Source organism: Pararge aegeria, chromosome 24 (genome assembly GCF_905163445.1).
Source record: "Pararge aegeria chromosome 24, ilParAegt1.1, whole genome shotgun sequence".
NCBI lineage: Eukaryota > Metazoa > Arthropoda > Insecta > Lepidoptera > Nymphalidae > Pararge > Pararge aegeria.
The window spans coordinates 11,416,062-11,442,332 of NC_053203.1; the positions used below are offsets into that span (position 1 = coordinate 11,416,062).

Consider the following 26,271-nt stretch of genomic DNA (forward strand, 5'->3'; position numbering starts at 1 on the left):
AAATATTTAAAAAAAAATTGGAAATTGTTATTAATAGTTTTGTGCATAGGAAGCATCCTATATGAGAACTTTCTGGCATGCAGGTTTCGTCATGATGTTTTCCCTTCATCAAAGCAAGTGACGTTAAATTGCTTAATAAAACGCACATGCCTTCGAGAAGTTGGAGGTTACTGGGATCAAATTCTGGGACTCTCCGTAGGGGTGTTTTCGACTTCCAATAAGGCTTCGTTAAACGTTCAACGCTACCATTGATGGATATTTATATTATCTGATAGATTGTCATATTTCGATTGTGTAATTCAATGCATCAGTCGCCAGCGTCCATACCATGTTGAATACACCGGTTCTCGTCCGATCACCGAAGTTAAGCAACATCGGGCGCGGTCAGTACTTGGATGGGCGACCGCCTGGGAACACCGTGTGATGATGGCTTTTTTTGCTTTGTTTAGAATAGAATCTAAAATAAATAAGGAAGTAAAATTTATGGCTCTTTTACCTTCTTTTAAATAAAATTAATAAAGAAAAAGAAAGTCAACTTGGTGCCGTATATTTAGGTGAATATTTTGCCTGCAGATTCTTGGTAAAAGCTTAAGAGGAGATAGAGTGCAAGATTTTCTACTAAAATAAAAAGTAATAAAAATTTTAAGTCATAAATAAGTTTAACTTCTTACGTGTGTACACTAATACACACACGTTTGTTTATAAAAATGTTTGATTATTTAGATACTTACCGCATTTTGATTAAAAAAGTAATTTTAATTGTTAACGTTATTTGATTTAATTTTAAGTACATTTAGCTTGTATGTTTATAAATATAATTAGGTAATTGCCTTGACAGAAATACCTAAAAAAACATACAAACTGACTTAAGGTGAACTAAACAAAGCTACTTTTAATATTGACCGTTATCATCATCTTCATCAACAGCCTATTACAGTCCACTGCTTGGCGTCTCCCAACTGGAGGATTTTCCCATAATCACCTCGCTGGGCAGGCTGGCTGGTGGTCCCAGTAGTGGTAGTAGCACAGAGGACGCTGCTGCCCGCTCGCCGTTATATTCCCTTAGTCGCCTCGTACGACATCCGCGGGAAGAACAGGGGTGGTGACCACTGAATAATAATGACGGTGCATAGTCAGTACATATATGAAAATTTAATTTATGTCCATAAAAATATATCAAAATTTAAAAAGAAAATGCACTGTAACAATATAAATATTAGAAGCAAAAATAAACTCGTTGTGCAGTTTACTAGGCTACACAAAATTGCAAATTCATTCAAGGGTAATTGCATATTATTTTATAACAAACTAGCGGACCCCAGCGCCAACTGTCGGGCTGATTTGTGAATCTAAACCATCCAGGGTGCCACCCAAACGCATACCGAAAAATGCATTCAAATCGGCCCGGCCGTTTAGGAGGAGTTCAGTGACATACACACGCACACAAGAAATATATATATAAAGATTACCAAATGAAATCTTTGAGATGCCTCTCAATAAGTTCAAAGTTTATATAAAACGTAAGCTTACAGAAAAATCCTATTATAATATTAAGGATTACTTAAACGATAAAAAAGCTTGGGTGTGAATTGCTCTAGCTTCATAGCTTAATATAAATTTACTGGAAGATTGTGGTAACAAAAAAAAATTTACCCGGCTAAGTTTTGTTGTGGGCTCTTCTTAGACCAGGGCGCGTTTGGAACCCTCGTAGCTATCACCATCCCCTTACAATTATGTAAACAAATATGTATGAACGCTTCATAAGTGCCTGTGATAGGCCTACATGAATAAAGAAATTTTGAATTTGAATTTGTATTCTGATCTGCCGTCACCACACGGCGGAAGATCATCTATAATATGTTTATAAGTCGGCGGTCCTGGGTAAAATTCCTTGCAATTTTGAACTTTATAGTTTTTGAATTTTCACTGGTCTGGAAACTCCCACCAGGCGTATATATCGTATATAGGTAAGCCTGACTTCAATTTCGACTGCATCATCAAGCGTAGGTAAATTCTAGGTAATTATAAAAAATATATACTGGGGGCACAGTTCGATAGAGACCCTCACAATAAATAAATAAATAAATATACTACGACAATACACACATCGACATCAAGTTCTAAAGAAAGCGTAGCTTGTGAAATGGGTACTAAGATAACTGATGAATAATTTTATGAATAATATACTTATAATGTACAGATAAACTAACCAAATGTTTGTTTTAGACTAAGAAAGGCAAATAACAAGAATATAATTATAAATAAATTAAATCAGAATAGGAGTACCAGGTTTTACTCTTATGGTGAGTCGTTGAGTCTAATAAAAAAAAAAAAAAAACACCAGACACTGTAAAATATTGAAGTTCAGCACACAAATATATTTTCCAGTTGTGGGAATCGAACCCACGGCTTTTGACTCAGAAATAAGGATCACTGCCCACTGCGCCAGTCGGCCGTCAAACCTTAGCTTGGTGTTTTTATTTTACTACAATAAGTGAAGAATCGCCGTCTTAAATAGCAGTTATATAGTAACTCGACAATCGTTTTTGTCTTTTGACAAACGATTCTTTTTTACCCGACAAATAGTTTAGTTAATAATAAAGGCACCGTTCCACCGGTGAACGTTCGGCGTTGCGGTACGCGTGATGCGTTCGGAAACGCCCAATAACAATTATTCATACCTTTACGACTTAACTAAGGTAGCTTAGCAAAGCTACTTATCTGAGCCATAAAGGAAATAAAACTTTCTCATCGCACGCCAAGTACCTAATGACAAAACGCCATGTAATGATAAAAGCCAAAGTAGCAAAACTTTGCCTGATGAAATCATAGGCTAAATTTTGTTACTTTGGCTTACATTAATGTGCTTACAATTTTCTTAAGGATCTCCAATTTTTATGAAACTAAATTATAGCCTGTTTTACTTCGTAATAGTTGAGCTTTCTTTTGGTGAAGAATTGGTTAAAATCGGCCCAGTACTTTCGGAGTCTATTGGGTACGAACAAACAAACATAAAATTTCCGCTTTATAATATAATATAAGTTATTTAATTAACCCATTACCGACCCACTACAGGGCACAATGAGAAGGGGTTAAGGCCGTAGTCCACCACGCTGGCCCAGTACGGATTGGGGATTCCATACACCATGAGAACATTATGTAGAACTCTCAGGTCCGCAGGTTTTCTCACGTTGTTTTCCTTCACCGTTAAAGCAGTGATATTTCAATTACTAAAAAGTAAAGTTCGAGGTGCGTGCTGGGATTCGTACTCGGCCCCTCGAAATTGAAGTCGAGCTCCTAACCACTGGGCTATCACCGCTTCATAATAGTATTATTATATAGAGTATAGATTAGTTGTACACTGAAAAACCGCACTAGTCTAGTGGCACGCAAGCTTAATTCAGTTTCCAGTTGCTTGGTTTCGCGTTTTTGCACAGCCTTGTGTAGTTTCACGCTTGTCGTCGCGACGACGTTTGATTCCACTGACCTCATTGACTTCGACACATCTTTATGCCGCTTTTGCTTGACACTGAATATTTCGGTATTTTATTTATTTTTATTTTTATCACATCGCATCGTAACATAAAAACCGGCCGATTGCGAGTCGGACTCGTGCATGAATAGTTTCTTACCGTTATCTAAAAAAAATCATGTCTTTTGCATCGGAGTCCCATTCAATATTTTGTTGTTGTTGTATTCTTAAATATAGTTTACGAGCACATACCACGATAATATTATGGGATTTGTCTATATTTCGACCCAATTGCATTGATCGTGGCCACGACGGGACTGCGTAGGTACGAGACGTCAAGTTGGATGTCACGGGCAGAATCTGACTACCCGCTTTCGTGTTGTTTTTGTTGGTATTTCACGAACTGTTTTGCCCCCTCCTCAGTCTCGTCGTGACCACGGTCCATGCAACAGGGGCGAAATATCGACAAATCTCACAATATTATCGTGATGTGTACCCGTTTAACTATATTTAAGAAATGATTATTACCCAGAAAATCTTAGTTTAAAATCTTTTTTTTTGTATTTGGCAAACAGAAATACATAATGTGTGAAAATTTCAACTGTGCAAATATCGTAGTTCATTAGATACAGCCTGGTGACTGACGGACGAGCGGACATCGGACTCTTAGTAATAAGGTCCCTTTGGGTACGGAACCCTTAAAATGAATCAACGGACTTTGATATTTTGATAAACGACTAAGACACCGGGAGGTATATTTGCATCGTTCGGGTCCATGTAGGACTGGAGTATATCGATAATTCAGTCGTAATTATATCAAAATACCCACCAATTCCATGTCATGAACATTGGATATAAATCAAATGTTTAATTATATATATATACTACTACTACGACAATACACACATCGCCATCTAGCCCAAAAGTAAGCTTGTGTTTTGGGTACTGAGATAGCTGATGAATAATTTTTTTATGAATGTTATACACATAAATACTTATAATATACAGATAAACACCCAGACACTGATAAACATTCATGTTCATCACACAAACATTTTCCAGTTGTGGGAATCGAACCCACGACCTTGGACTCAGAAAGCATCTTCGGTGCCCACTGCGCCACTCGGCCAATTACAATTATTTACACACTTTATAAAATTACTGTAACAATTTATTCCCCCTTAACCTTAAAATGTGTTTCGTATTACGAACTGGATCATGAGTAAGATGATGAGCGTTATACTGGTATGTACCAGTTTTCTTATTACTGTTTAACATTGTCTCAATAATAGCCGCTTTGGGATCACGAGAGAAAAACGTGATAGTTGAAAAAGATTAGGCTTTGTGTTATCGCGGTATGTTTTAAAAATAACGTCAATAGGATACTTAAACTATTGTTACCCTTCAGAATATCTCATAAGATTACCAATATCGTATAAACTAGGTATATGGATTGCTTTCTGAATAAAAAATTAATCTTAAGTTACACATTCGTTCGTTTCGACCAATAGTTTGGTAGTACAAAACTATTGGTCTAAAAAAGTACGCATAACAATATCTCCTACCAATAAATCGTACAAATACAATAACGCATTTCATAATGAAAATAGTTACAAAACTATCTGCCTAAGATATATTACTAGATATGCCCTGCGGCTTCGCCCGCGTAAATTTCGGGACGCAGCGTACTGCTACATAGTCTACAGCTATAGGCATACATGAGATTTTTGACAAACATTTTTTTATATTTCGTAAAAATTATATTTATTTTTTTAATAAAAGGATTAATATGCATAAAATATTAATTCTTACAAAAAATAATCAATGTTTTAGCAAGGCAATCTTGTGTTTAAAAACTTTTTTCTTTATATGTATCGTAGTATTTTGACGCTTAAATGATGTAGGAAAAATAATGTTGCGGGACACACGGGAGGGGTTTACGTCTGTGCGAAAGTTATCTCCGTAGCCAATATTCGGTATGCGTAAAAGCATGAAATGAAATGAGAAAATAATTTATTTGTTATCTCAATTTCAGCACAAAAAAGTTATAAATATATATACTACGACAATACATCGCCGTGGACTCAGATAGCACGGTCGCTACAAACTGCGCCAATCGGCCGTCAAACTAATATTGTTTAGTATAGGCTAAGACCTCCATTTAAGTTTGAAAAAACCTCTATTTGTAGGTAAATAATGTAACGTTACTATATATACGCTATTAGTTAACGCGTGTGATACCGGAGGGAATATCTAGTAGTATAGATATTCCCTACTAGTATAAGCCTGTACTTTATATGTAATTTTTACGTTTAATACAAGTCCTGAAACTATGTTTGTACGAGCGCCGCGTCAAAATTACGACTAATTATTGTAGGTTCGTTCGTCAGTGACGGACGCTAAAACAAATCGCCGTAATTTACTAAACAATTGACTTTAATGTCGCCTCGAGGTCGCGCTATTACGTAATTTTCCTTAAAATGCTCAAATTTTTGGACGTTACGCTTAATTGGGCCTTGTTGTGATTGTATGTGAGAACTTTGTTACTTAAGGCCCCGTAGACCGGACGTTTCGTCGTTTAAAACTGAACGAAATAACGAATTGTTCGTGTAATTATGAATGAATGAAATCACTTTTATTGTACATCAAATAGAAAAACAGGAAGATTGAAAATAATAAATATACACAATGCAAAAAGTTTGGCGGCGTTATGGCTACATCTCAGACAACGTAAATGGCGTAAAACACAGCCCTACAAGAGAGGTAGGTTGTGCATATAAATACAGCGTGTAAATGAAACAGAAATATATATTTACTTTGCTTTAGAGGTCCATTATTTAGTGTCTCTGAGACTTGTCTGTGAAACCGAAACCCTAATCGTTTTTGAGTAAACCTATGCCATACTTTTTACTGAAACAAATCAGATGCAGCCCTAACATCACAAGCAAAATTAAAATCAAGTGACGCCTCCACTTTATTAGGTACACGTCGCGTAGCGTAGGTACTACGCGCGTGGCGGTATTTTATCTTCAATAGGGTTGTCACTAGTAAGCACTTAAAATGTTTTGAATTCGTTGGTATGGTAAAATAAATATGCTTCATTTGATTTCATATTTTTACAGGGTTATTCCTTTTGACTTTTACGGCTAATCTGTTAGGAAGTATGGTAGTCATATCTCTAGTCGGTTTCTTCGCGACATCGCACCGGAATACTAAATCGCTTAGCGGCACGTCTTTGTCGGTAGGGTGGTAACTAGCAACGGCCAAAGCCAAACCAGATAAGAAAAAAAACAGAAATTATAAATTCATAAATTGGCCCAGCCTGGAATTTAAGCCGGGACTTCCTACTTAAATTCACAGCGCTCACCAATGCGCCAGGGAGGTCATCAGCTTTGTAAATGGTGACCTAGTCTTATCTTCATGGCAAAGTTTGAGATAAGGCTAAGCACGCTTTAAAGACACCAGCCTTAGTTAATTTTACAGGCGGAAGAGCAACCAAGCTTTTTTCAGCGCCACTAACAGACAAATCTGCACTGTGGAACTTATTACGTCTTCATACGCCACACCATGCTGATCTTCAAATACGTTCTCAACGCACGTTTCGCTATGATACTGGACGTGTTGACTACACAACCAAGAATCATTGCTAGAGCCTGTACGACTAGCGCGGATTATAAAATACCTTTGTCCAGCAGTTGGTTAACATCGCTTATATTATAATGATGAAAGCTAATTAAGTTAACATCATTATAATATAGCCGATATAATTATAATATAACCGATTCATTATAAATTAGACAGCAAGTTTAAAAAGGTTTTTGTCATACGCTTTTTTGGACTTTTGTTGTGGGATCAAATTAGAAAGTTGTATTACAAACAAATAATATGCTGAATGATGTGACTTCTATAGTGTAGGTGTCACGTAAAAAGAGCCCTGAGAGCCAACTTTTATACAACAACCGGGCGATTAATATATTTCAGTTTTCTTTCACATTTCTTTACTTAAAAATAGGTATATATTTAACATAAAATATTTAACCACCTGTATAGAATATCTACTCATCATATTTCCACCTTAAATAATTTATAACGAGATAAAAACATCCACACTCATACAGTATTATAAAATTTATAGCTATACATGTACTAAGTTTGTCAGATCGATTAACGTGTATGAACACCCCCGTACCGTTTCCAGGTATCATATTCTGTAACTTTATCCATATTTGACTATCATACAAATTAATACGCACCTAAGACTGCATCGTTGTAAACATTAACTTGGTGCCAAATAAAACGTGTCATTATTCTTTTTACGTGAGACCTGCAATATCTGATATAACAATGACAAATGTGTAGTACTAAAAAGGTAACTCCCATTTTGAATCCGGATTTCGAATTCTTTATTTGTGTTCAACTTTTGGTTTAAGCTTGGTATTAGGTATACGTCAATAAATTGGAATATCACCATCGGTTTATTTTATAGCTTTTTATTCAAGAACCATAACCAAGAACTCTATTCTTGGTCTTGTTGTGATTACGAATCATGAACTCCTGGAGTTGTTTGCCGGGTTGGGCTAATCTATATATATAAAAGAGAAAGTGTGTGGGTATGTTCCGTATAGGCCTCGAAACGGCTGGACCGATCTCAATGAAACTTTCAGGGAATCTCCGGATTGACCTGGCGAGTAATCCTGTAAAGTTTGGTGACGATCGGAGCACTTTTATTTTTGAACTGTCAAACTGTCAAATACAGCTTTTATTTACTATGATGATATTCGTTTGGTGGGTGTACATGGGTGTAGATAATGATCTTCGCCCGCTCGAGAAGAGAATAGAAGAGAATGAATACGGAGAGAAATAAATGATTTAATATATTATGAGACTTAAATTAAAACTTTAATGAAGTAAGTTTATTGTTTAAATAAAATGAAGCAAAATCTAGCCCGGCGAAGCGGGCTGGGTACGCTAGTAATATATATACAACGTCAATACACACTTCGCCATCTAGCCCAAAAGTAAGCGTAGCTTGTGCTATTAGTGCCTATAGCACAAGCTACGCTTTCTTTAGATGACTGATGAATATTTTTATGAATATTACAAACAAATACTTATTATATACAAATAAACACCCAGCCACTGAAAAACATTCATGAACATACCCTATCAACAAAGTCATGCCGCTGTGTTCCGGTGCGATGTGGCATAGAAACCTATTAAACCGGAGTCCCTAAAAAATAAGCCTGCTACGATCTTAGACGGCATCATCACTTACCAGCATGTGAGATTGCAATCTAGGGTTGCCTTATAGTGAAATTAGAAAAAGAAAAGATATTTTTATAATTTTTATTAGTGTTTCTACCTACACTTAAAGGAATTATCCATTTTTATAAATTTAAAATGCATAAATAAAAATTTTCGGAACTGACAGAATTTGAACCTGCGACTCTCTGGCAATCGCGGCCTGAGCGCTTTCTCCAATTAAGCTACGGCTCTCATACCGTCGATGCCGAAATTAGTATATGACTTTAGCGACTGTAGCGTCATCTAGTAAGGAAACCTTGCAGTTCCGAAAATTTTTATATGCATTTTAAATTTATAAAAAAAGAAAAGATGTTCTTAAAGTAACATTTCCTGATGATTGAAGCAATTATCATTCCGCGAAGCAAGCTTAATTTTGGTGGTATACATTTTTTTATGTGATATCTTTTGTATAGAGGCAAGTGGAATTCCATGATATATTATGAAAATTAGTTAAAACGATTATTCATTGTATAGTCAACATTTCCTGAGGATTCTCCGGTTTCGGAGCGAAGCGTGCGCATTGTGTGAAATCTGTTTGATATGGAGTATAAAGATTGAAGAAATTATAAATTATAGATTCTCCTGATACTCACGGCATATAGCAAATTAAACTTAATTTTCATATTAGGTGATATTTACTTTTATTTACCTGTGGATACTGGTTAATTCGCCATAAAATAATTCGGGAAATCACAAGCGTTAAAACAACCGTAATATCAGAAAACCAACAGAAATCGGTATAGATACACGCAACCTTGAAGCAAGTTATCAAAGCATCTATCATGCGCTTGACGTCTCAGTTAAACCAGATTACAATGATATTTTTATCACTTAAAATAACAGTATAATCTCGACGTTGTCCCAACGTATGGGACTCGGCAACACTTGACAATATTGTTGATTTTAGACCAGCTCTTGGTGCCAGCCGTGTGGTCGCAGATCAGAGAACAATTCTCACTATCCAACCTCTTCCTGCGGTTGCCTTACGAGGTGACAAAGGTAATATACTTCTGGTGCAGTGGGCAGCGACCCTGCTTTCCAAGTCTAAGGCTGTGGGTTCGATTCGACAACTAGGAAAAGTTTGTGTGATGAACATGAATGGTTTTCAGTTTGTGGGTGTTTATATGTATATTATAAGTATTTATGTATCATTATAGCAACCCGTTACTGGCCCACTACAAAGCACGGGTAGGGAATTTATTCTTCTTTTGCGGCGTCAGGAGAAAATGACGGGAGTGAAATTATACGATATAACGATATGGTTACACGATTCTAACGGGATGAAGGTAGTTGTGAAACCGAGTGAGAGGGGAATACATTGTCCGCCATCTTTTTACGATGCGTGCGCTCACCGTCACAAAAAACCGACACCCTGAAGTTAGTCGACATTTTAGTTTTTCAAAAAAGAAGTGTACACTTTCAATTGTCAAAGTCTGTGGTCTCATTCCGGTGATTTATTTGAGTCAGTTGTACAAATAATCTCAAATTTTAATTTTCAGTGATCAGATAATGAGATAATTAGATAATAATTAGAAAAAGTAAAACTTTCAATGTACTAAATACCTTTTTTCTATTGTTAGTGTCTTTTTCTCTAGAAACGTAGAATAAGGCGTAAGATGAAATTTTTGAAAAGATATTGTATAGAAGCAGGCGTTACTTTGCGGAAATCCATGATATATTATCAAAATTAAGCTTAATTTGCTATACTCCGCGAACAGCAGGAGAATCTGTGTGGTGTAATTTATAATTTCTTCAATCCTTATACTCCACACCAAACAGATCCTCGGCAATACACCCTCTATGCACGTTTCGCTCCGAAACCGGAGCATCATCAGGAGATGTTGACTTTACAATGAATAATTGTTAAGTGAAAAATTCGCCTAATGTGTCGCCTTTTATACCTTTCTGACCCCCACCTAATCTAAGCCCCTCCCACCTCATTAGTGCCTCTGAATATGTTCAATAGAGGTGAAGTTGATAAGTTTATTTGTTCGTTTAGTAATTCAAACCTCCCATTCCTATGTTTAATAATTTCTAATTGTTCCCTCAAATCAAGTCTCAACCCTTTGTCACAAGCATGTAATATTTCGTATGAATGATTACTGGCTACGTTATGTCCACTGTCTAAAAGATCTTTTGCAAAATGAGATTTTTCAGGATGGTTATGATTGAAGGCTGCCATATGCTCTTCGTAACGCGTTTCAAATTTACGTCGTTTGAAAAGATTATTATCTTATTACGCCAAAGAAGTATAACTTCTAACGTGTGTACTTATGTACACACCCGTTTTTTAAATCCATCAAATCCTCAATTTTGGAGAGGCCTATAGACGAGAATGGTGTGTTATTGCTGAGACGAACTTTTCAGAATAATAAAGCCCCCTAACAGTGCACTCACGGCCACTATAACGCTATAGTAAAACGATCCTAATCTACTCCGCTTTAAAGAAGTAATCTCTGTATTTTTGGTTGTTTTTTAAGTAACGTTCTGTAAAGAGCGCTGACTGACGAAGTGTGGACGAGTTGTCTTTGAATAAAGGACATTAGGGTCCATTTCTCTTTGACAATACAATATTTGACTACTCGAAAATGAGCCTACTTTTGCGAGCATGCCAATCACAAACTAAAGTTATAATGATTGATAATACTTTATGATTCTAAATCAACGGAAAGTATTCTATATGTTTTGATTTTATTGCAAGTCTTAAATTATCATGCAAACACGTTCTGATTTTGACTTAAATGTTTAAGTTTTACACAGCATCCAAGGAATTGAGACTTAAGTATTTGGTATTTACTTTCATTTGATACTTCCACGCATTCCCGAGGAAAAGGGTCCTGACAGATAGACAAACCCACACCAAAGTGGTGGTTCCTTTCTGGGTTTTCTTTGCTTCTGAGTTACGAACCCTTAAAATAATAACTTGTAAAACAGTGATATGTCTATCGCTGGATTAGGATGCCAAGTGTCAAAAATAGGCCTCACAACTGATAATACTTTGAATTAGAACAGTGACAATGTCCCAAAATTTAAAATTATCTAGTAGTATGACAATCAACTGAAATCTTTATCGTACAAGATGTTTTGAAGTACATTTTCCTAATCTTAACATTGACAAACGTTTTCTAACGGAGATTAATCTTAACTATATTAATATTATAAACGTAATTTATTTCTTAAGCTTTCACCCCTGAAATATTCAACAGACCATCTATAAAAACGTTATTAATAGGGATGCAGAAAAGGACATGGGTTCCTTCAGTTCAGAAAACAGTTCAGTGCCCGAGGGATATAAAAATAAGTTATATCTTCCCCTGGATAATCAAACACGCAAGATTATACTTTGCACCACGAAGAATATGACTCAGATAACACAACATAACAACAGATAACAGTCTCTTGTTTAACAGTAAAAAGAATCTCCGATTTTTCCTAACTTATTGCAATACTGTTTAATTTCTAACTTCTTTCTAGGATATCCACTTTTGGTAGTGCTCGTAAAATAGTGAAACTTTAGGGTTCATAAAGAAAAGATGATCGATCAATTTGAAATTCGCACCTACTCAAAAGCATCCTGAATTCGAGATTCGAGATTCTAGAGAATGGAAAACCGCAAAAAGTTTGCGCTTCACACTCCTACTGCATGCAATGTCCGTGCAACTCGTGCTACTGCTTTCAAAACGTAATTTCCTAAAACTTTATATTTAAATGCTGTATTTATGTGAAAAAGAAAACTTGTCATAGATAAGCAACAAAATAGAACACCGAGCGACAAAGCCGAATTATAAAATACGTACTGATTTGATATCAATGTATTCGTAATACGGTAATGAAATTTGGATTTGATTGAAGACGATGGAACTGGCGATAATCCGGGGAAATATTTTTGATACGCTCTGACGTATTGTGACATGATACGCAAGATTTATTATCAATCAACTGCAATGCAGTTATAGAAGTCATTCTAGACAATCTAAATTGAAATCATTGAATCTCTACTAGAACGATTACTCGACCTAAGTCAGTAATAAAAAGGGTTTGCAGGGTCCCAGTTAATCTTCTTGTTTAGGTATTTTTATATTAAAATGCTACATCATTTTACATCAGATATGATCTTGATCAAAATCAAACATCTCATCGCTAAAGATATAGGTTTCCTGCAGTAGATATGAACGTAGCTGGAAAGCCTCACGTTTTGTGATTATTCATCAAACATTATGTATAAGTTTGATGAATAATTAGTAGTAGGTATATATAGACTACACCTTATTTACAGTGATAATTTATTTGCACTATCTTTAGTAGTGTCAGTTTCAGATCTAAAACAAGTTTGTTTACATCAAGTCAACCTACTTTACGTGTATTTGTAACTCTACCACCAGTTTGAAAAGTAGCTTCTACCAAAAGCAGCTGGCATGAAATTCAGTATTTCTTCTATCCGAAAATGAAGATTTTACAATATAATAGCTTCTAAATTATCCTATTTAGTGAACACATATAAAAACAGCCAACTGCTGTCATAGCTTCTTAGCAATTAAAGTATTCATCAATTGTATAGTAACTTTAGCTATGATTTAATAGATTGTTTGACAAATCTAAAACACCTCGAAAGCTTGTCGTATAAAAGCGTAAACTCATTTTCGCAATGCAATTTCGGATCTAACTTTTATTAGCTCATTGTGATTGTTTTCTGCAATTAACAACTCAATGACAATACTATAAACATTCCCATTATCATATTTACGCAGATAATAAATGATATGCCTTCTGCATTTATTTGCTTTATAATGTAACCTACTTTCAGAATATAAGTGCAGTGTACTGAGTATCTAACCCACATTGCTACATTCTAAATTTTTACTTTGTTTAAAAAAGTGTTTTCTCTTGTGATTAATAACATGTAGGCTTTTACAGTCTTTAATTTTGACTGTAGTCATTTACTACTTTACTTTTTGCTTTCACGTCAAAACAATTACACTATATATAATAATACAGTTTTTTAAGATCATCTTTACCTCCATCTGTGGGCCACTGTCTGTCAAAATATCTAAATTTAAATCCATAATTCAAGTTGAACCAATCTGCACTGGGCCAGTGTGGTGGACTACGGCCTTAACTCCTTCTCATTGTGGAAGTGGAGACCCGAGCCATATAGTGGGCTTTGTAGTGGTGTTTGAAACGTTAAGTGCTTGTCTATCTTGTTCAGAATACAAATCGTCGTTCGTTGAACTTTTTCTGATGGACTTGCACCTCCAATATAATGATCACATCAACCCATTACCGGCCAATACAGACCTCGGGTTTCCCCCCAATATGAGATGGGGTTAAGGCCGTAGTCTACCACGTTGTCCAAGTGCGGATTTGCGGAGTCCACACACCTTTGAGAACATTATGTAGAAATCTCAGGTCTCCTCACGATGGTTTCCTTCACAGTTGATGCAAGTGATATTTTGATTACTTAAAACACCCATAACTTAGAAATTTAGAGGTAAGTTCTGTGATTCGAACTCAATGCGCTATCACCGCGACAACTCCAATATATTATGACTTAATTACAGAAGTGAATACTTTAATCAAATGTCAGGCCATCTAAACGTTTTAAAATGTAGGCCTACTTAAAATAAACGATATTTGTATTGTTGAAGGAATGTTTAAGTTTACACAAAGTCTACACAAAATGTTGAAAGAGCACGTTCCGTTCTGAAACTTTCTTATCACGACTGATAAGGAATAGGCGCTTATAAAAATCTGGTGCCAGACGACACCTGTCTTGATAATACCTTTTAGTGATTGTTTTTGATGAATTGCCTTCAGCGCGCACACATTTGACCGTTAAAATAGCGATTATATAAAAAAACGTGTGTGTACTTACACGCGTTAGAAGTTATGCTTCTTTGGCGTAACAAGATAAAAATCGATTATAATATAATTATTTCTATCTAATAAAATATAAGACAATATTTTATCTTTCTCCTTATTCTACGTTTGTAGATTAAACGACACTAACAATAGAAAAAAGGTATTGTTTGAATTATTGAAAGTCAACTGTCAATCCTTTGTTTAGAAAAACTATAATGTTGACTATAGCTAACTTCATGGTGTCGGTTTTATGTGACGTTGTGCGCGCGCGTCATCAAAATTTACTCTCACCATTTTTCCCTAACGCGCCAAAAGAAGTATAACTTCAAAAAAACCTTTTATAATCCCTTGGAATAAGCTTAATTTATATCAAGATTTTCTATAATTTAATTTAAATTAAACAATTCGATTTCAAACTAAAAATATTTGTTAAAAACGATACTGCAGTGCTTTGCTGCTGTCCCTTGAGTATCGTGCACTTTTTCCAAGAACTTTCATCACCGGCGATTTTTTTTATTTCACTAATAATAATAATTATACCGCCATGTGGAATGTTGCGTCGACAGTTATTGTTGGGATCGTCATTTCAGTCAATGGTCTTCTCGTGAAAAGCTTCGACCAACATCTTAAGAAGCTTTCGCTTGGTTGTTGGATCCTTGAAGAAAAGATCCCTAATACAAAGAATATACATGTAACTGAAATAAGATTGAATTTGATTTGATATCCTTCTTTTTGATAGAATTTGCTGTCAAAACCAGTGTAACGTAGACCTTTTTATGTACGTGATTTGCGTATTTTGTAATAGCGCATCCTAATGGCCTAAATGCCTACGTTGGTACTATGTTGGTGTACGTAACCAATAAATATTATTTTATGTTTGTCATTGATAGTTTTTGCATATAAATCAGGCTGGTTTATTTACACTGGTTATTAAAGCTAGTAAAAGGAACGCAATGTTTACATCGATCTACCAATCCGTAATGTTACACTTCGTTGCGTTTATTCTATTCACGTTTTTGTTCTAGTTCCTTGAATTATAAAAAAATCTATTATTATTTCGTAACCAAATCGGTTATGTTTCTTAGCAGTTTTTTATTTCTCGCTCATCAGTATAATCAGTAGCTACTTTGTCAATTACGTATATCTGTTCTGAGAAATTTATTTAGTTTTCGCTTATCAGTGATAAATGATAACCGAACCACTGTTCTCGTTATTATTAACTACTGTAAGTGATTTCTTTAATTTTTCAGTAGGTCAAGAGTGTTTGCATGTCGAGCGTCGTCTTCTGATGCAACTATCTTATCATTAGCATGAGATATTTGCGACTCCATTATCGGTTACATTACATATTTGATCTCTTTCTTTACATATACATGTTTTTCATTATGTGATCCTTTGATGTCTACAATCGGTCTTATTTATGGCGTGCTTAGTTTTGATTTATATTGGCACCTTTTCTCTAGTTGTATTCATGCGCTGTTCAGTTATTGTTCCTTTACTTTATTGTTTTAAGTATCGTTACTTATTTTATGACTGGGTTTTGTTTTTACTTTGAATACTTAAAGTAAATGTATCAGCTACGTATTGACTACGTATTTTTCTAATACAAATATTATACCTTGAGTGTATATAAGGCATAGTTTATATATATTACTTGTAATAGGGATAATGTGCCGAATGTGTACTAGTGTTCATGATAGTCAAAGACAATTGTCACAATTTGTCAGAGTTCTACAATTTGTCTCATCGTCGTACGTAGGTTTTTTGTAGGAAAAATCCACGGTCCTGGGTTGGTTGGCTTGTTTCTGTCGGCTCCCAGCAACTTTGATATCATCTGTCTACCTCCTTTACCGATGCGTTGTCGCCATACCAGCACCTTTCTATACTTAAGCAAAAAATACGCACGACCACCATGACATCAGCTGTGTTTACATTTAAGGTCAAGTGGGGTCACAGATTAGTATGGCAACAGACCAAAGTGACCACACGTTCACACGAACGTACATTGCGTGTGTACGTGTGGTGATTTTTTACTAATTGATACGTGGCTTTATTGTAAAAGCACAGTTTTCCCGATTTGATCACCCTTCTAATACACGTATTGTACGTAATGACACACATAGAATATTCATATATGTATAGTTTATAGTTTATAGTATATATATGTAAAAATATAAATATTCTATGTATTTAACATATATATGTATTTTTTTTCATCATAACATTAACCCATTATCGGCTTACTACAGAGCAAGGGTCTCCTCCTACAATGAGATGGGGTTAAGGCCTTAGTCCAGCACACTAGCCCAATTGCAGATTTGTCTGGTTTTGTGGATAATACCAAATGAACTGAATGTTCATGGAGTTCCGCAATGTAACGTATGTTTTGGTTTGTCGGCCGATTGGCCCGGTGGTCAGGCTTTGGGCAGTAGGTTAGATTTTCACACCTTGAAAATGTTTGGGTGTTTATCTGTATGTTGTAAGTATTTATGTATGTTATTAAAAAAGCTACGCTTACTTTGGGGCTAGATGGCGATGGGTGTATTGTCGTAGTATATTTATTTATTATTGAACAAATAAAGAATTGACTGACTGTACGGGAGCTATGGCGATACGCTCGACCGTAACAATACTTGCTTTTTCGGAAGGACACTTGCCGATAACCACCTAAGGGGTTGCTACGGCGTCACCGGGGGAGTGGGGCGAGCGCGAAAGCTCGCCATGAGAAGAGCCCCAGGGCTCGACGACATCGAGGGGGGGCCGTAACAATAGGAAGATCCTACCTATATATAGCCAATTTTTGTGAACACTTCGCTGGCGCGTTGCAGGATTTTTGTGGCGCCATCTAGTTCGGTAATGTAGAGACCGCTACACTGACCAAGCAGATGGGCCACCAGATGGTAATTGGAAAAATATCGCAGATATAAACATGGCCGCACTTCACAGGGCATGCGAGAACATTTCCTACACTGTGTCGCTCTATGTCCATAAAGCATACTATGAACATAGCCTGAGTAGTGTTTATAGGCCAAAGAATAGTATTATATAAAAGTATACAGTATTGGGCCCCTGCACTTAAAAAAATAATGCTAGGTCAGTCCTTGTGCCCTTATAAGTACCTAGTTACCAATAACTAACGTATTATATATTATTCTTTCCGTCTGTTATTTCCTACAGGAAACATATTGTTTCTGTCACTTAGTCACCAGCAATTTCCATCGTAAATCAAAAATGAGTAATAACAATGGTCCAAATGAGTTTGTAAATTGTCATCATGACTCAATTATGCCCAAACCGTATATAAACAAATATACTTCGACAATACACACATCGCCATCTAGCCCCAAAGTAAGCGTAGCTGTGTTATTGGTACTAAGATGACCTATGAATATTGTTATGAATAATATACATACACTGAAAAACTTTCATGCTCATCACACAAAAATTTTCCAGTTGTGGGTACCCCTTGGGCTCAGAAAGCAGGGTCGCTACAAACTGTGCCAATCGGCCTTCCATCCATCATTCTTGTCCGTCAATGCTCTGTGGGTTGGGTGGGAGAAGATAAATTTTTACCGTTTCCCCGGGAAGATAATTAATTATAATAAATAAATATACTACAACAATACACACATCGCCATCTAGCCCCAAAGAAAGCGCAGCTTGTGTTATGGGTACTAAGATAACTGATCGATATTTTTATAAATAACTAGCTGACCCCAGCGCCATCTGTCGGGCTGATTTTTGTATCTAAACCATCCAGGGTACCACCCAAACGCATTTCGAAAAATTAATTCAAATCGGTCCAGCCGTCTAGGAGGAGTTCAGTGACATACACACGCACACAAGAAATATATATATAAAGATATACATAAAAACTTATAATATACAGATAAAAACTCAGACACTGAAAACTATTTATGTTCATCACACAAACATTTTCCAGTTGTGGGAATCGAACCCAACCTCAGAAAGCAGGGTCGCTACACGGCCTTCCATCCATCTGTCAATGCTCTGTGGGTTGTTAAAGCTGTGGGAGAATATAAATGTTTACCCTTTCCCCGGGAAGATAATTAATAATAATAGTAATAAATACTGCGCCAATCTGCCGTCGAATTCCTTTACAAGTTAGTCAATCCCGATTCCCGAGGACGCGGGTATAAGTGGACGCCTAGACCACCACGCATTTTCACAGCAGGAATTTGATAGTGTTTACATGTACTGGGTTATAGTGGGAAGATCGAAGTCTCGGTGGAGGACTACGTTACGGCGCAGGCGCAAGTACTCGTTGGCTTATATAGCAGGGCACGGTAGCGTGATAAAAATTACCACCCTCATTAATAGTATAGTCATTCAATTTAGTAGTATAATAACTACTAATTTGTTTAGAGTGTTTTACACGCGATGACACGGTTAAGCGCCGTATACTCAATGTTTTAAGTGTGTGGAAAGATAAGCTAATAAATCAATCATCTACAGATAACGTTATTTAATATCGCTATATCGGGCAGTGGGTAACATGCGGTTCGTGTATTTTCCCGTCGAATGCAGACATTCAAACAAGTGTTAATATTAGAGATGTGTACACTCATATGTTTAACCTAGAAGTTTTGAATTAAGAACAAATATAATCCTCATTCAGCCATTATTGTTTGCAGTTTATTGCGTCCAAAAACAGTGAAAATGGCGCAATTCTCACTTTACAACCACGGAATGTTGCTAGCTCACAAACTTTTTCCCATTGTCACATTTTATGGTGAACGCTTAGAGGTAAAATAATTACTGTCATCTGATAAATGTTATGAAGTGTGTAAGACTTTACAACAAATAATTGTTAAGGAAATATCTCCTGAGGATGCTCCGGTTTCGGAGCGAAACGTGCGTAGAGGGTACATTGCCGAGGATCTGTTTGGTGTGGAGTATAAGTATTGAAGAAATTATAAATTACACCATACAGATTCTCCTGCTTTTCACGGAGTATAACAAATTAAGCTAAATTTTCATAACACACAGTTATTGTTTTTTCTTCAAGTAATATTATACCTTTATTGAACAAATTTTAAAAGTTTTCCTTACTCATTGTTGATAACGTCAAAATTATCAGTTACCTTCGTACTCTGCTACGAGGAAAGAGTTTATCTGCTGATAAACAGATCTAATTGGGTACATGACTAAATTTTTTTTATTCCAACGAAAAGAGAGGAAATATCCCGCTTTAGCTTTGCGCTTCGTTGAGCTACGTCAGTAACTCTGGATCTCTTGTTTCCTGATTTGATCACGCAGATACTCCGAGCATAACTCTCTCCATTGCCCGTTGAGTGACTCTGAGTATTATCATAAGACCCATATATTTACACACTATAGCCATAAGTGGTCACAGGCAACACGCACTGTTCGAATTCAATGAGGCTTAACCTGTCTTAGGTTGGTGGACACAGGGCGGCATAAATTCAAAATTCAAATTCAAAAATTCTTCATTCATGTAGGTCTATCACAGGTCTATAAAGCGTTCATACATATGTGTTTACATAACTAAGAAAAAAGCTACGAGGACGCTGTTGACGTGCTGAGTGGTCGTGTAGCGACGCCGATGCCTTGCAGGATTGAAAGTCGTCAATGAGCTTGCTGTAGTATGCCTCTGTCTGGCCTATCGTATGCGTACATTGCATGCGTTGAGAGCATTGCATGCGTTGAGAGCGTTGCGTGCGTTGAGAGCGTTGAGATTGTTGCGTGCGTTGAGAGCGTTGCGTGCGTTGAGAGCGTTGCGTGCGTTGAGAGCGTTGAGAGCGTTGCGTGCGTTGAGAGCGTAGAGAGTGTTGCGTGCGTTGAGAGCGTTGCGTGCGTTAAGAGCGTTGCGTGCGTTGAGAGCGTTGAGAGCGTTGCGTGCGTTGAGAGCGTAGAGAGTGTTGCGTGCGTTGAGAGCGTTGCGTGCGTTGAGAACGTTGAGGGTTGAGTGCGTGAGGCGTGCTTTGTGGTGTTGCGATGAACTCGTCGGGTGTGCGTCAGGCATGAATTGCGGTGCTGCGATGATCACGTCGGGTGTGCGTCATTTCGTGAGGGTCACCTCTGTACGGGAGCTATGGCAATACGCTCCACCGTAACAATAGGAAGATCTTCCTCCGAGCGGGTCACAGGTACGCGACTAAACACAATCCGAAAATATCACAAATAAATCACTGACGTTATAAATTACTATAAATTCCTTTAAGTTCATATTAGGCCCAATCTCTGTACGATATCATTATTAAGAATTAATAAATGGTTAAACCCATGAGATTTCTCTAAAGAATAGAGTAGCTTTGTTTAAAATCTTTTACAAAGATAGAAATCTTTTATGTAATAAAGCAACAGATAAGTACGCACCTTTATTCATTCAAAATCCATATATCGAACTATTAACGTGGATTTTTTGTATTAAATTTATTTAAACTAAGAAACTTTACTTTAAATTGTTATAGAATATGAGCTAAAGCAACGATCAGCTTTACGAGTAAGTCTGGACGCTCCTATTTACTCTTTTAAGGTTATACATTTGCGTGCAATTACATCTGAGCAAAAATAATTATGATACTCAATACAAGTTCGTTGAAGCATCCATTCACTCTTATCAGTAGTGTATGATACATTCCACAAATTCGCCTTTCGGATCTAGAAATGTAGATAATGTTATTTATCTATGTTTATAGATGATAATCGTTTTTGGAAATTCACAGAATTGAAATCAGCTGCATAATAAGAAAATTTCCTATCTTTATGGTGTTTTAACTTTCTTTTTTTATTTACATCTGGATAAATGTCTTTAGAACTACTAGGCAGTCTCCAAAGGACGTTTTCCAGCAGCGGAAACGGTTAAGATAGCTTATATTTTGCTTCTTATCCCATTAGTGGTAGGACAAAAGGGTTGTCACATTCAAATTTAATTTGTTACAAGTAGGCTTACTCTATGAGCACTTTTGAAACGTCAAGTCCGGTTTTTTCGTAGTGCTAGTGCTCTACCACCGTTCCGGAAGGCAAAACTCATCAGCTGCTCTTTTCCAACATTAACAATGAATTTTTTTATCCATTTCCTATCTAGTGAGATATAAAAGTAAAACCGTATGCTTCCAAAATTGTTTAGAAAGTGAAAAGAAGCTAAATGGTCCCTTTTCCTTTGTATATATATATATATTGCTGGTTTGTCTTATCTGCTGCTAATAATGGAACTAAGTTAATATCTTTAAAAGAAATAATAAAACCAAAACCTCTAGGATTAAGATACATCCATGATCGATGGAATGTATTTGTTTAAACCTCAGTATCACGATTTAGATTAAGATAGTACGATTTAGATCGCTTAGTAGATATAAAGGCTCGCGCTAATACATGTTGTAATACCAATGAGGCTATGAGCGTTACAAGTATTTTTTTTATTAATTTATACTCTTGTAACATTACAATAAAACGCAATATTGACTCGCTAACACTAGATGGCGTTAGTTGTAGTTGCGTGAAATGTAAATCGCGCTAAAGAGATTTTTTTTTCACGGTGATTTTTTTTTACAAGACGGTGCCGCGGCCAACCATTGTCCATCCCTAGCCGTACCTGCCTGCAGTTCTTCAGCAAACGCTTTCCTCTCGGAGACACTTGCCGGACGCTGTAGTTAGGAACCTTGCTAGTGGAGCCTACAGGACGTGCTTCCAGGTATTGCTTCCACTGCATGGGACGTTAGCCAGGGACACTGATCTTTACTGTCAAGTAATTCTAAGTGAACTACCAAATATAACTTTGTTCTTACACGTGTCTTATAATTACGTCGCCCCGTCCCTTTTGCTCAGTCACGTAGATTTTAGTTATTAAAATATCACTTGCTTCAACGGTGAAGGAATACATCGTGAGGAAACCGGCATGCCTGAGAGTTCTCCATTATGTTCTCAAAGGTGTGAGGAGCCCAGCAATCCGCACTGGGCCAGCGTGGTGGACATTCTAAACCCTTCTTATTGTGGCCGTGCCCTGTTGTCGGACTATCAATATAGAAATGCCGCTGAGCAATAAGCGTTCCGGTACGATGTCTCGTAGGGAAAGGGATAAGGGTTTAATATAACGGCCGCACTCTCTAACAGGTTAGCCCGCTGCCATCTTAGACTGCATCATTGCCACCAGGTGAGACGGCAGTCATGGACTAAATTGTAGTGATATAAAAAAAAACAACTACTGGAAAATACGTTAATTCGAATTTCGGTTGAATGTAAAATGTAAATTGTTAATGTTACAGAGCAACTGCTGAATTTCTTGTCGGCTTGTTCTCGGTAGAATCTGCCTTCCGAACTGGTGGTCGAGTCACTACAAACAGCCAGACTTGACGTTTCAAAAGTGCTTATTGAAGTAGAAAAAAGAAATGTTTTTAAAATGAATATCATTAATCTATACCTTGTCACATAAACACTGTGTGGTTTGAGTTGAGGTGAGTGACCTAGTTGTCGTAAATTGTTTTTACTCTTAAGTTGACCGATAAAAAAAAAGTAAATGAATTTAGATTTTATTTTTAAAAGAAGATAATAAATACCGGCTTTAACGGCTTTCATCTCACGTCAGCGTTAGTATTCGGTATCGAGGGCATAACTTAAATATTTTGGTGCGGAATCCCAAAAACTGTTGACGTTGCCATATTAAATATTTGCCTAAACCGTGCGCGGTACATCTGCTGTTATCTGTTGCCTATCACCGATATCACAATCAGGGCCGTGTCGCTATGCATCATCGTTCATCATCTGAGAATCTTGACGTGATTTCGAAAAAAAAAATGCGAAAATGTACCATTTAGATTACCGCCGCGGTTACGTCAACTTGTGTCAACCGCCGTCAACCGACGTTACATAATATTTTATTACGCAACATTCGATAATATAATCGCACGAAGCCTTCGGTATCTGTGTACCCTGTTTATTTACAAAAGTTATTTTCTTTTTAATCCCTGAGCTAAGTGTTTGTTGGAAGTTAAACGAGTTTGATCAGTGTGTGTGTTTGTGACTACGTAGCTCCGAAACGAATGGAACAATTTCCACAGTCAAAATAAAAATCGGTTACTATATCAAAAAGTATGTGTTAATTAAGAAGCTTATATTTTGACATATGTATATAAAAATCTCGGAACCGACAGGATTTTAAATTGCATGCCGTTTAATAGTAATAATTGACAGACCAAGCAGATCGCTCACCTGATGGTAGGTGGAAAAACCACGGCCTGTAAACAGAGCAACACGTGGCAGAATCGTCGTCCATTATTACTATAATTTGTTTTTTTTTAATAGTAATAATGGAGTCTTGCAGTCCATTGGACCACAAACCGTAGCGCGACAACTTAATATTCGATGTGCGTTACTAAAAATAAAACTCAGCGCACAATAATTCCTATCCCTAAATCCAGTAGATTATTTTTAATTAATTAATACGAGATAAAAACAAATATCGCTGGTAAATCAATCATATATATTATTAATCCTTTATTTTGTTTTTACTATCATTTTTAGATTTAATACCTATACACTAAGTACTGCTTCTACGTAATAAGTACTGCTCAAGTGATAAAATTCTTTCAAGTCTAATCTTTTAATTTATAACCTTACGTTGTATTTAATTTGTTCGTCATACAAATCTGTGACTGCGAATTGATTCCTTAAGCCGGCCGTAAACGATAGTATTTTGTGTATTTAATTTTAAATGAAAGTTTGAGTTGCTGATAACAAAAATAAAAAACGTCTGTGTACTTATGTACACGCGTTAGAAGGTATAATTCTTAGGCGTAACAAGATAAAAAAGTTTTCAAAAATTGTATCTTACGCCAGAAAACAACACTAACAATAGAAAAAAGGTTTTGTTTGAATTATTGAAAAACTAAAATTATGACTATAGCTAACTTCATAGTGTCGGTTTTTTGTGATGGCGTGCGCGCGCATCGTAATAATTTACTCTCACAATTTTTTCCCTAACGCGCCCAAAGTAGTATAACTTCAAAAATACCTGGCTAAGTTGTTTGTGGGCTCTTCTTAGACCAGCACAGCTAGCATGGACAGGAGATAATTATATCCCCGGGGAAACGATAAAAAATTATCTTCTCCCACAGCTTTATCAACTCTCAGAGCACTGGCGCACAAGTTATATCCAAATAATAAATGTGTAATAATAAACGGGGTAAGCTTTTCCTATCCCCTGTTCCCGTGATTTAGCAGGTGGACAAGTTAGTAATATCCCCCGTATGTGGATATCATCGGGGGATATAATTTATAATATAATTTTTGTGGCCTGTCTGTGCTAGCCGTGCTGGGCGCGTTTGGAACCCACCTAGCTTAAGTTAATGAATGCAGTTATCACCATCACCTTACATTACTGTTAACATGTTAAATGTATGAACGCTTCATAAGTGCCTGTGATAAGTCTAAATGAATACAAAATTTTTGAATTGGAATTCGAATGGTCCGTGTTTCTTTTGTTTTTTTAAATATCCCGCAGTAATCGTAAGTTCTTATTTTAAAAAGTATCCTATATCTGTCTCTAGAGTACAAGCTAAATATTCCTAAAGTCGGTGCAGTACATGAGCCGGACATAGAAAACCAAACATACAAACAGACAATCTTACGTATTTATAATATTAGCGTGGTAAAATAATATGGTTAATTAATAGTATGATATTTTTGTCTATAATAGAGCATTAAACAAACGTAAAGTGACACCAAAAGTGACATCAAAAGTGATACCAAAAGTGAGTGTAAACCAAACAGTATTAATGAAAAGTGATATTTTACAAAACCAAGTGTATTAACCACAATGTGTTCACGAACAAGGGGTCACACCTAGTACAATATGTCAGTGAGGTGACGTCAGGTGAGCCTTAAGGCTGTAGTGTAAGGCAACAAACATTCCCCTGTTAAAAATCCTGAGCCAGGGCCCGGCGGAGACGTGCAAGGATATCTGCAAGATGACCAAGGGCCCTCGCAAAGTGAAGCTAGTCATTGTAGTCAACAATAAGAAAGAGTGAGTACTGTTATATCTTTGTATTTTTGATATAGTATCTACGGTGCTACCTACGGTGAACAATTAAGTGCAAAAAAAAGAAAGTAACTCCTAATCAAACAAGATAAATAAATAATAATAAATATACTACGACAATACACACATTGCCATCTAGCCCCAAAGTAAGCGTAGCTTGTGTTATGGGTACTAAGATGACTGATGAATATTTTTTTGTATAATATACATAAATACTTAGAATATACATATAAACACCCAGACACTGAAAAACATTCATGCAAATCACACAAACATTTTCCAGTAGTGGGAATAGAACCCACGACTCAGAAAGTCGCTGCCCGCTGCGCCAATCGGCCGTCATGATATGTACATATATTTATTTTGATTGATTTTTACTAGACAACTCATATAACCTAACTTGTCTATGGTTCTTCACACAAGGTGTTTTTGCGTTATCATATTTTTATTTTTCGGATGGAGTTATGGTTGTAAAAAAAACCGAATTAATATGTTTTTGAGATGAAAAACATGTTAATTCACAGATGTGATGTGATGTGTCGGAATTCCGTGATATACAATGAAAATCAATCTTAATTTGCTATGCTCCACGAAAAACATCATATTCTGTAGTCAA

The 26,271-nt window shown here is 36.4% G+C and overlaps 1 protein-coding gene and 1 non-coding gene across 6 annotated transcripts in view; both read left to right on the forward strand.

Annotated features, from left to right (window-relative positions):
• The window catches only part of LOC120634436 (transcription factor EB), a 162,411-nt gene that overhangs the window by 98,343 nt on the left and 37,797 nt on the right, over positions 1 to 26,271 (forward strand). For 2 of the 5 annotated variants that reach the window (XM_039905002.1, XM_039905003.1), the window contains exon 2: positions 25,314 to 25,640. The exons of 2 other annotated variants lie outside the window; for them this stretch is intronic. In XM_039905002.1, coding sequence (XP_039760936.1) covers positions 25,585 to 25,640 — 56 coding nt within the window. In that variant the 5' untranslated portion in view covers positions 25,314 to 25,584. Of the gene's footprint in view, positions 1 to 25,174; positions 25,641 to 26,271 lie in introns of those variants that run through there. One more of the 5 variants, XM_039905000.1, reaches the window with a different exon arrangement.
• On the forward strand, positions 314 to 432 carry LOC120634684. Its single transcript, XR_005659253.1, has one exon. It is a non-coding gene; the product is annotated as a 5S ribosomal RNA (ribosomal RNA).